The sequence below is a fragment of the Esox lucius genome, chromosome 3 (assembly GCF_011004845.1).
Source record: "Esox lucius isolate fEsoLuc1 chromosome 3, fEsoLuc1.pri, whole genome shotgun sequence".
NCBI classification, from domain to species: Eukaryota; Metazoa; Chordata; class Actinopteri; order Esociformes; family Esocidae; genus Esox; species Esox lucius.
The window spans coordinates 111651-124067 of record NC_047571.1 but is presented as its reverse complement, the minus strand read 5'-3'; the positions used below and the strand labels follow the sequence as shown (position 1 = coordinate 124067).

Below are 12417 nucleotides of genomic sequence, written 5' to 3'. Positions count from 1 at the left end.
TATAACCAACATGTGTGAATTTGACGCAGTGTGGGCAAACAGATGATCTTTGCATGTGTGGTTCCCACTGTGCGGCATGGAGGAAGCGGTGTAATGTGTGGGGGTGCTTTGATCATGGGAGTGTCAGTGATTTATTTAGAATTGAAGGCACATCACCACCTCATTGTGCAGCGATGCCCCATCCCATCTGTTTTGTGTTTAATGAGACTGTAATTTGTTTTTCAACAGGACAATCACCCAAAAATGCCCCTCCTTTCTACTTACTGAAGCTGGTTAAAGGAATGCCAAGTGTTTGCAAAGTTGTCATCATGCAAAATAATGTAGTAATCAAAAAAAGTGTGAAAGTCCTTTTATTTTTAGATTTTTTGGAGGGGTGTTTTGGCTACTTTGCAGAATCTAAAAATAAATTCACTTTCATTTCACACTTTTTGATTACTACATTATTTTGCATGTGTTATTTAATAGTTTTCATGTCTTCACTATTATTTTACACTGTGGGAAATAGTAAAACAAAAGAAATCCTGTTGATTGAGTAGCTGTGTCCAAACATATGATTGATTGGATTTTCAGTCTATCCCTTGTCTGGTCAACCAGTTGGGAGGGATGGCCTGATCTCTGCAAGGTTTGGGTGGTGCCATATATCTTCAACTTTTAATTTTGTTCCAAGGTATACACAAATCATTTGAAATCCTTATACATCCATCCCCTGATTTGTGCCTTTCCTCAACTTTATCTTGTAGTTTATCTCGTACCTATCCGGCCATAGTGAATGGTTAACTTTCAATTGCCCTACTAAGTAGTTAGGAATCCTCTATGAACAATTGTTTTTATTAATTCAAATAATTCAAAATTACTACATTTGATCACAAATGGAAGCCAATTTGCGTGATTTATGATCTGGAAGGTTGTTGGTTATACCTCATCAAGTTTGTAATTTTAAGGGGCGGGGGTGTTCAGTGTTTGACGTACTAATAATAAATTGTTGTTATTGTTTATTAATATTATTATTATTATTATTATTATTATTAATAATAGGGCTTGGATTACAAAACGCCCAGGTTTAGTCTTTGACATACTACTTATTATTATTATTATTATTGATTGGTGCTTGTGTAGCCAAAGGCCCAGGTTAGCCCTTCGACATACTTCATATTATTACTCGGGCAATTCTTAATAAACAGCTGTCCCTGGGCAATTCAAAGAGTTCAACCAGAGTACCTGCAGCAACCGCTTTTTATCCTAATTTTAATTAACAGCTCTAGTGAAATATAACTTGCAAACCAAATACACAAACAAGGATGTACGTAGATGTGCCTATACCATTGGACTATTTAAATTAGAACAAATTATAATGTGTTACCAAACTTGATAATGTACCTGGAGTAAACAAAGCAGCAGGATTTTTTGCAATGCCTGATAAAAAGCTTTTATCAGCTATTCTTATCAGGATAAAAAAAAAAGTATTTGACCAACCTCAGTATTCTGACTGGAGTAACCATAGCAACAGGATTTTTTGCTATTTTTACACAAACACGGATACCAGTCTTGTCATACTTTGTAGACGTATAATTCTGCTGTACCACCGAACTCTTTGTTTGTAAGCATTAATGCAAGCCACAGTAACTTGTACTTTTAAAATGTAATTACTGGGGCTTGTGTAGCAAAAGCCCAAGGTTAGTTTCTTCAACTAACTTCCTATTAATATTCTTAGAAAGCTGAAGTCTCAGTTGTCGCAAACCACCTACTTTAATATTTCCCAAAACAGCTGCCGTTTAACCCGCTTCCCAGTGAGGTAGAAGCCAGTATATGGCCTTACTAATTATAAAATTCAGGTGTTTCAGCCACAACCTTTACTCACAGGTGCATAACATCCAGCACATAGCCATGAAATCTCCACAGGAATTTGTTTGTTAGATCGGATGTAAACCATTACGGGAAACATAAAGATTAAGCAAATGGAAGGCTACACATTACCATTCGAATAGAACCACATGCCGCGTTTTCACACCACGACATGCGTCAATCCACAAACCCCGCCCTAAGTCTGAAAGTCCGGGGCTTTGCACCAAGTGAGTCTGGTCCTGAGACTGGGCCAACTGGCCCTGGCTTGTGTCAGTGGAAACAAAAGTCTGGACTTTAGGGTAAAACACCAGTGTTTGGCACCTTTGGAAATATGGCATCGGTGTTAGGCCTTGTGGATCTTTTGTTGTTCAGTTCATCTGGTTGCCTTTTCATTATTAATTGGAATTGTTCTTTTTGTGCACTTATTTTTTATTTATACAGTTATGGTTACAGACTCTCCACCTCCATACACACACACAATACATTATATTTATAATTTCCAAGAAAACCACTTGCTCCGCGAACAATGAGTTTCAAAAGCCCTACTATAAATTCTGACTAAAAATGGATTCCTTGATATTCTTAGAAGTTTGCTCATCAACGACCCAGGAAATAAATCTGCAAACGATCAAATTGAAGATGAGCACAGTGACCGCTGAAATCGTCAGTCATCGTCTCGATCTGAAACACAACCAGGAGGACTCTGGACCGGGACAGCAATGGGTCCCCCAAGCCAGGTACTCCGCAGATGTGGGCCAGGACCTCATGCTCTAAGTTCTTAACGGGAGGAGACTGAGAAAAAAAGATTTATAGTGGAGAAGGACAACTGACCCTACTCCCTCAGCACAATAATATAGCAACGTAAGACCTTTGGACTGAGACAGGAGGGTCCAGCGACACTGTGGCCTTATCTCGATAAATAAAAGGACTTTCACACTTTTTTTGATTACTACATTATTTTGCATGATGACAACTTTGCAAACACTTGGCATTCCTTTAACCAGCTTCAGTAAGTAGAAAGGAGGGGCATTTTTGGGTGATTGTCCTGTTGAAAAACAAATTACAGTCTCATTAAACACAAACCAGATGGGATGGGGCATCGCTGCACAATGAGGTGGTGATGTGCCTTCAATTCTAAATAAATCACTGACACTCCCAACAGGCAGGAAGTCAGTTCACCCACATTGCCAAAGGGACACCAACCAATCGCAACCACCCTGAATGAGAGCCGAGTATTGCCAGGAAAGATCACACCAATTGCACGATGGACGCGATGGAGAAACACCAAGAAGCCAGTGACTCCGCCCCCAAATGGCATTGGAGAGAAATCACCTGTCTAGATTATAGCTCTGCCATCAGGCCGCGCCGCTTGAAACTTTGTGGAGGCCATCCTGCCATAAGCCTGAACCCATATACTACGTTTGGTTGCAGTAGGCCTCACCATCTTGCATAAATGAGTATTTGAATTGTGACCATGCCCACAATCTTAATTGGCTCAGATCAGTCTTTATTTTAAAGATATTAACAGTCTTTATACCACATTTTTATACTTGTCCGAAGATATATTTTGAGCGGTGTGAAGATAACTTTGTAGTGTTTAGACAAAGTTCATGATGGCGGACATTATGGGTTCTTCAGGCAAATTTGTTCTTTAGGTGAAGAGGGACCTGTGGACCGAATTTCAGAATGCTAGGTCAGACCTGCTTTCATTCCCAATTGACCTTCTTTCATTTCCTATGGAGCCCCATGCATTTGTTGATTATAGCACCACTATAAGGCTGATCATCTTGAAACTTTGTGGAGGCCTTCCTGCTATGGGCTTGAACCCATATACCAAGTGGGGTTGCAGTAAGCCTCACAATCTTGCATTAACGAGTATTTGAGTTGAGAACACACCCACATTAATTTTATTTTGCTCTTTTTGGCCATTCTGTTAAAGATATCAACTATCCTTATGGTGGATCTTTAGATACTTGCCCCAAGATTATATATACCAAGTAGTGTGAAGATTGGTGAAGAGCTCTAGTTGAAGATACATTTTTAGTGTTTTAGACACAATTCAAGATGTCAGACTTCAAGGGTTCTTGAGGCAAGTTTGTTCCTTAGTTGAAGAGGGACCTCTGGACTGAATTTCAGACCTCTAGGTCATTACGGGGTGGATATACCAGTGTAGGTTTTGGAGCGACTTAGTCTGGTTATTATAGACCCACCTAGGTTTCAATTGGACCCATAGTCTAATAGGTGAATTTGGAAGACTGTATACACCTATTGGCAGAGAGTGGTGTGTCTGTAGCACATGCCATCTCAGGAATATGCGTCCAAAATGAGGAATAACAAATATTGTTGCATAGCAACAATGGACGGGGACCTTCAATATGGTGAGTATTGGAAAATGGTCTGGTGGGATACACTAACAGAATGTCAGATATACATTGAGGGCAAGATGTTTTTGTGAAGCCTTGCATTTTTGACAATGTAGATTGTCAATGTAGACAATGTAGATTGTCCTTTACCTCACATCTCCCCATATTGTGTGATCCGGAAGAATATGTTGAACAATGAGCATAGAGGGAAGCAGATGTTTACTAAACAATGAAATAATAAAATCAACAGGATGTAGAACACCATAGAGACTGTAAAACATGTTTTATTTGTATGTAACAATTAATAAAAACAACAGGAAGAACACAAACTGTATGAAAGACAAAATCTGTAGATGAAACAAAATAAAAACAGAAATAGAAGTATCCTACACACCATTTAGAAGTAGTTCAAAAAACAAACAGGGAAAAGTGTAAGGAGTGAAATGGAGTAGAGAAGTCAGTGCAAAAACTAAAGGCAAAAAATTTCAACAGGAAGAATAAACAGGGGATCCGCAGAAAACCCCCCAAATGGTGAAGTGGATGTAAGTAATTAAGCAAATGTAAGATGTTGGCTAACATACAATATAGAAAGGCAATATGAAACTAGCAGTACATTTCCTGAAGAACTTGGTGTGGCTTCTAGCTATCCTATTACTTCAATTTGCCTCAATTGCAAATTCAGAATGCAGTTGTACTACAGTTGTACACAACTATTTGTCTCACGTACCTACATTATACTTGTACATTTACTGTAAATGTGTACATTTTCCAATGCATATTTAGAATTGAATTTGCATTAATTGTACATTCATAAATTCCAATTGTACATACATATACTGTTTTTGCACTTCTATTTGCCCTGCTGGTTTGACGCAAGCTGCACTTTATTGTGCTGTACTTGTACTGTTCAATTACAAAGTTGAATCTAATCTAATAGCTGTTTTAAAAAAGTATTTATGGTTCAAAATAGTGTTTACCTATTGAAAGATTTGGAGTCGGTATTTTTTAAGGTTCAAGAGATAATGATGGTGAGGGGAATGAGCATAAATGAACATACATGAGACAGTTAAAGTTCCTAAGTGTTACCAACGACTGGTCTTGTGTCTGTAGCTTGTTAGTTAATGCTAATTACACTAATTTGCATATGTAAAAGTTGCAGTTAGGATAGCTTAAACGTGTGAAACATTTGGTTTTGTCTGTGTGACAAACTATATATACAGCCTAATAATTAATGCTATTTACACTAATTAGCATACTAAAATCAAGTCTCATATAAACTTGGGATAGCCTAAACCTGTAAAAGCAAGTTGGTTTCTTGTCTGTACTGTACTTGGACTGGAACTAAGAATCTTCTCTGGCATTTTGGCCCAGACCTGACCCACCACCGTTAGTCGGACATTACCCCTTAAATATAGGTACCTACTTTATTATTCCCCCAAACCACTACAAAGCTGAGTAGTAAGTGCCGTGGACACGTGTACTGTAGTACTTAGCTCCATTCTGCATCACATTACATAACAGGCCACAATGTGACCAACACGTGTGCTCACTTGTTCTTGATTGCCTCCCTGGTGATCAGAGGTGGCAGTGGAGTAGGGCCTACACAGTCTCCATACTCAAGGAGAATTTTCAAAGAAAAGGCTCTGCTAGAACTTGTAATTTAAATATTTTTTTAATAAAAGGTTAGTGTGTATAACATATACAAGTAAAGTCAAAATGAATGCCTGTGAACTCCACATCAATTGGACAGCAAATATCTCCTCAAACAAGGCAACCTTTAAATGAGTGAGAGGGGGAGACAAAGTTGAGAATGATAATTAAGTAATGACAGTATCGGTGTCTTTAATCTAGAACAATGTAGAGAGTTGCATGTATTGTATACTTACCTAGTCGAAAAGGCTGCATGAGAGAGCGAGAGAGCGAGAGAGCGAGAGAGCGAGAGAGCGAGAGAGAGACACCTGTGAACTCAACTCCAGTTAAAAGCAGAAACCTTTTGAAAATAAATTAGGGCAACCTTTAAGAGACAAGTGATACAGACATAACTGGGGAGTGGAAGAAGAACGGGTGGAGTGCCTTCAGTTTATGTGCCATGAAGCATTAGAGTGGGCAGTACATCACACTCTCCAGGTATGTCAGTCTCTACCAGGGATGTCTGTGACCTCTTCCTCTGCATACACCAGTATGCAAGGATCAACAACTTCCTCTCCATCCATCTCTACCTACATATACAAAATATATAACAATATACTGTAATTAGTATATTAGTTGTTATACTGCATTGTTTCATGAATCCATTACACATTATACAAAGGCCTTACAGAACAATCTTTCACGTTACTTGCGTTTACATTGGCGCATACATTACATGAACACAAGCATCAGGGAAAGTGTTACAGTAGTGGTCATAAACATATGACATCCTTATAGGCACACATTGGATTTAGTAATGAATAAACTATCCAAGTACAGTAACAGAGACATACTGTAGTACTTAGAAATATACAGCACCGGAAAGGATTAAGAGACCACAGCGACCTTTTCTTTCCTTTCCAAAAATGTTGAAAAGGAATGTTTTGAGTGAGGAATAAAAGCGTTCAATTTGCAGTGGTATTTATTTTTAACCCTTCTGTTCCTCACTCAAAACTTTCCTTTTTAACTTTTTTGGAAAGGAATGAAAAAGGTGCCGTGGTAGATTGATAGTAGTTAGTTGGGTATAATCAGACTTTCTTTTTCTAAAAGGATATTTACATCATAGAAAAACAAGTGAGACGTGCCTCATTTCATAAATCTACACAAAACGTTAGATGTAACATTTTACTAGCAGCACTGAGAAACAAAGTGAATTATCTCCCATTCTGACTCAGCTTTTAGCTTGTGGTTACAGTACCTAACCTACTACATTTTGTGTATTTACTTGCTTAATACTAGTGACAAACTTAGCTGTTATCAAACCATTGCTGTGCACAAACAAATGTAGTTCATTTACATTGTCATATGTAGAGAAAAACTCATTCAGAAACTGAGTAAGTGGGTAGATGGTTAACTTAGCTAACTTAGCAAATGTCAGGCTGGTAAATGTTCAGATCTGATCATTTGTACATCAAATCTGCGAAAGTAATACTCCATATCAGTTTTTTGGCCATTGTCAAATTGCCGCAGGAAAATGTGGATTTTGCTGTATCACTTTTGGCACACAAAAAAAAGGTTCCTGCCGAATATGACCTTGTTATTTCAGCTTGTAGCTAATGTTTTTTTAGATTAAAAATGTGATTTGACAGCAGCAATAATAAGAGAAAAACCAGTTAGGATGCTGAAATTAGAAGGCTCCGCCTGGAAAGTGTTAACGTTAGAATAGTCAGCCGAAGTTGCGACTGCATAAGGGAAGTATGCTAGCTACAAAAGCAATGCCAAATAGTTTATGCTATGCTCTTTGACTGAGTGACCACCAGCAGTAGTTTTCCTTTATGATAGCGACGATGATTATAGTATCTTATCATCTACATTCATTTATTTAATTAGCGCCATCATTGGCGCACACACTACATCCTCCTGCTGCCCCCTCCCTGTGAGTCTCTCCCTGTTAATCATGAAGCTACTCCATGCTTACCACTTAAACTACTCTGCTCAAGCTCACTCTGTCCCTCGGCTCTGTCACGCTCACACTGTGGGTCCTTGGCTTCCTTTTCACATGCCTGCTCCTCTGCGTGGTTTCCACGATCAACTGTTGCTGCACAGTGTCGGGTACTATATATAATGAAGCTACTACAGCAAACATGAACGTTTTTTTGCCCATGTAGTGGCATCCACCTTTTGAGTTTTACTTCTTTTGGCCCGCAACTTCTCCGCACCCGCTTGCCCTAGCGCTTGTGTTAGTCCATTTCGACACCCTCATCCACAGAGTTTTGGCTGTGAGCCACCACATCTGACACAAACAGTTGACAGTAGGGGAGGGGTGGGGCTGAGTAAAACGTGTGTAAAACATGGGTCAGTATAGAAAATGAATGGGCTGCTTTCTGCTTGATGGGCTTGATTTTCCAAGTTATGTCTACCCCAATAGTGCCTTGGACCTCTGGGCATTTGCCCGGTATGCCAGATTACCAGTCCAGACCTGTTCAAAAGATACAGCCTGATTATTTAATGCTAATTAGCATATGTAAAATCATTAAACATTTCTTCATATGAATGGGAGAACTAAACGTGTAAACCAAAGTTGGTTTTGTGTCTGTAGCTTGAACAGTTAAAATGATACAGCCTAGTAGTTAATTATTGCTAATTACACTAATTAGCCTATGTAGAATGGATGGATGTTTCCTAATTTGAAGTAGGGATATCCCAAACTGGTGAAACAAAGTTTGTTTCATGTCTGTGGCTCGAACGGTTCAAAAGATACAGTCTAATGGTTAATTAACTCTAGTGGTAATCAGAGTTAGCATAAAGGGCAAAATTTGTTATAGTTCTGTAGATTTTTGACGTAGCAACTTGCTTCTCTGTCAGCCATGTTCAGAAGTATGGCCTAGAGTCTGGAAGTACACTGGGGAGTAAATCCGATGTACCGTTCAGGAGAAAAATGGCATTAAAAGCATTTATTAGCATTAGCTTGTGTTGTGCCGTCTTTTGACATGTTAACCAACAAATGCACATGGTCTTATATGGGGGTGGTATCTGGATGCACAATAAATATGAAGTGCATAGGTTGTTGTTACAATAAAGTATTGCACACATGCACATTGTGCATACATATATTGTGCTGTAGTTAGCTGTAGTTACCATTTTGCAAGTTCTGTTATTCCTGAAAATATTTAAGGGAGGCATGTATAAGACACCTGTATGCCAAAGGAAAAATCAATTGGATTTACGGTTCATGAGAAGATGTTTGTAGTTTTGGAAAGGGGGGAAAAATTTACTATGGGTTCTTGAAGCTTTTTTGAAAAATGAGGCAGGTACAAAAAATAATCTGCACTTTAGGACAAACTGGGTGGAAATGGCATAATTTAGACATTAGCAAATTGAATCGTGTACTATAGCGCCCATAACGACGAACCCCTAATAATAATCCTAACAAAAATAATAGGGCTCCTGTTCCCCTTTGGGGTAAGGACCCCTAATAACAAAACTAAGAATTGCGCTTATTTGACACATCTGGAACAATGACAAAACTGCAAACAATCTTTCTCCTGTCCTGTATCATTTTAGTTACCATTAACAAAAGGTATAGACTTCTCATTCCCTCCAATTGTTCTTATTTTGGTTCTATCTAAGCCCTTCCCATTTCTTTACAGTGCCTTTAAAAGTTTTCGGTTTTACTGGGGTCTTTGCCTGGTTCATAGACGAGCACCAAGGGGGTAAATTGATGTCATCCTTTTCAGGCTCTGGTGTAGATTGTTGATCTGCCGTTGGCTGATGCTCCTGGTACCCTCGGTTTACTTCCTGTACACTGCGCTTTTTCTCAACAGTTCTTATACTTATGGTAAAAAATTATTGACTTTTCTGTGTCTCTAACAGGTATGAGATGCTGCAGGAGAATGTGAATGGCAACAGGCGGGAGATTGCTGTGTTGCAAGAGAAGAACGAGAAAATGTCCGCCACTGCTCAGAAACATGAGCAGATCGTCCACACAATGACACAGGACCTCCGGGCAGCAAATGAGAAACTGGCGATGGCAGAGGTAAGGCTTCTCTTTCACCCTGTGTCTTCAATTACCATTTTCTATTTCCACCTCTGTCACGGCCTGCTGTTTGTCTATCAGGTACGTCTTGAGAACCTGAAGAAGGAGAGGGACATGCTGAAGTCAGCTGAATTCAGGCAAAATCAAGAGAAGGAGGCCATGATAGCTGAGCAGCGCAACCAGAACCTACTCCTCACCAACCTCAAGTCTATTCAGGTACACACTCACTGCACTCACCAACCTCATTTCAGACCGAAAATGCCACCATTTATTGGAGAACATATGCGCAGCAATGTACATACAATGTCTTGGCATTAGGTTCTGCTCCTATGGGACAACTCGCTGCCATCATATGATAATGTATTTGACACTACCAACAATAACATAATCGTAATATTATTAATAGCAATCCTCATTGGCAATGAGCCAGGTACACATTACTGATCCCCCAAAACAGCAATACCACTGCCAGACACTACCTTGTACTACAGATCACCATCAATTAACCTATTGATACCTGCTTCCTGACAGCCATATGACTGCTCTCAGACAGAGTATTCAATCCCACATCAACACTACCAGGTGCCTTGCCAGAGGATGATAGTACAGTCATTTTGTAAAGTGCGAATAAACCTACTTAATGGCGCCCCAAAATCCATACAAACGCACTCAGACCAAGTACTGATTCCCATATCAACACTGCCGAATGCCTCACCAGAGCAAGTTGACCTAGTCTTCTTGTTATGTGAGAATAAACCTACTTGGCTGCAACTAGACTGAAGTTGGTCCCAAAATACCATTCCAGCGCATGGCCAAAGTCAGCAAGAATAATCAGGCTGCAACCAGCACTAATGTGACACCAGAGTACAAACATGGAGCCAAGCGAGTAGATCCGAGGCGAGAACCTGTATTGTCATCCGTTTGCCGGCAATTCTTGTAAAAGTATGGGTACCTCTCTTGGTAATTGACAATGTATACCTAAAATTGTTACCGGAGAGTTATTTCTTTACTGAAGACTTAAAGGGATAGTTTGTCAAATTCATATTTCCTCTCAAAGTTTACTTGCAAGCGGAATACTACCGGGAAACATCTCAAACTACAGTCAGTAATCGGTCACGATAGCACCAATATTTTTTTCAAACTGTGCAGTGACGAAACAGCAGGCAGATTTGGCTGAATTCAGACTGGCCCTAGTGAGCTGTCTCCTATAGCTACCATACACAGCTTCTGTGCTTCAGCAGTGATGTCATCAAGTTGAATGTGAACTTAACAAGCTAGGTGAAGATAGGTTGCTTAACCTAGCTTTTTAAAATTACTACTAGTTTACACTTATGCATATTATTGCCATAATTGTTGCTTTATATATTTCTTAAATCTTACTGCATAGGTGTCATGTGCCATGTCACAATTTAATTGTACAGGAGGACGCAGTGTTATTGTCGACTTCTACATGCTTGTGATTCTTGAGTTAATTAAATTCTACCTGCTCTGCAATTGGGACAATACCTCTGCCTCTCCCGTATCGTAATATGGGAGAATCAAGGAAGAGACATTTTTGCGAGAAACATTTTAATACAGAGAAAAGGACTAAAGGCAAATCCTATTCCATCAAGTAACTCAGTTTAACCTGTGGAGACGACATTGTAAGTACTTCTTCTGATTGCTGTGTTATAACACACACTGGTATTCTGGGCAAGGTTTGGGAATAAACATGTTCACCATCGCTCCCCTTTAGCTGCTCTCCAAGCTTCTTCAGATGGAAACTGTCAACCAACAGAAAAGTATTAGTAAAATGAATAATTGATCAGGTTCTTATTTGCAGCAAACACAAATTTGCAAGTATTTTGTTGCGGACATTACCAACATGTAAATTAATTTGCAAGGAACTGCATTAACCTTATCAATATCTGGTAATGGTAACCTTAATCAAAAAAAAAAATATTGACAGCTCTCTGTAGTATCTCATTACAAAATGTCAGACTATAATCAAGCTTGTGGAATACAAATTACAGCATACTGCGCTGCTCTTATCCCTTAGCTAATGATGGAGCGGACAGACACTGAGACCAGGCAGCGTCTAAACCGACAGATAGAGAGACTGGAGAGGGAGCTCACCCAATTCAAGAATAAATTGGCTGAGGAGGTGGAGCAGAGACACATGCTAGGCCGCAATCAAGATGTAAGTCAACTCTGTTTTGCTCGCCAATTTATTTTGTTTCCTATTAGGATCATATCTGGCTACCTTTCCTCCCTCCATCAGTTCTTATTGTATTACATTCTCTAGGCTCAACTGCTAGAAGCCAAGAAGCAGCTAGAGGCCCAGTGTGCCCTACACCAGAAGACCAAGGAGCTGTTGATGAATGCTGAACAACAGGCCAGTCTACTGAGACAGCAGCTCAGTCAGACTGAGACTCAGAACCCGGGTACAGGTCAAGGTCTGAGCCTGGATCAGACCAACCCAAGGGCTCCCATCAGAGTTCCACTCAGATGTAAGCTTTGGCACATATTTTACATGGTTCAATTTGCTTGCAAACAAGATATCTGGAA

The 12417-nt window shown here is 39.6% G+C and overlaps 1 protein-coding gene across 4 annotated transcripts in view; it reads left to right on the top strand.

Moving 5' to 3' along the window:
• Nucleotides 1–12417, top strand: part of tpra (translocated promoter region a, nuclear basket protein) — a 160489-nt gene that overhangs the window by 65128 nt on the left and 82944 nt on the right. For all 4 annotated transcript variants that reach the window (XM_013132787.4, XM_013132788.4, XM_013132785.4 and 1 more), the window contains exons 18-21: nt 9708–9870; nt 9952–10086; nt 11909–12049; nt 12155–12359. In XM_013132787.4, the coding sequence (XP_012988241.3) occupies nt 9708–9870; nt 9952–10086; nt 11909–12049; nt 12155–12359 (644 nt within the window). The remainder of the gene's footprint in view (nt 1–9707; nt 9871–9951; nt 10087–11908; nt 12050–12154; nt 12360–12417) is intronic.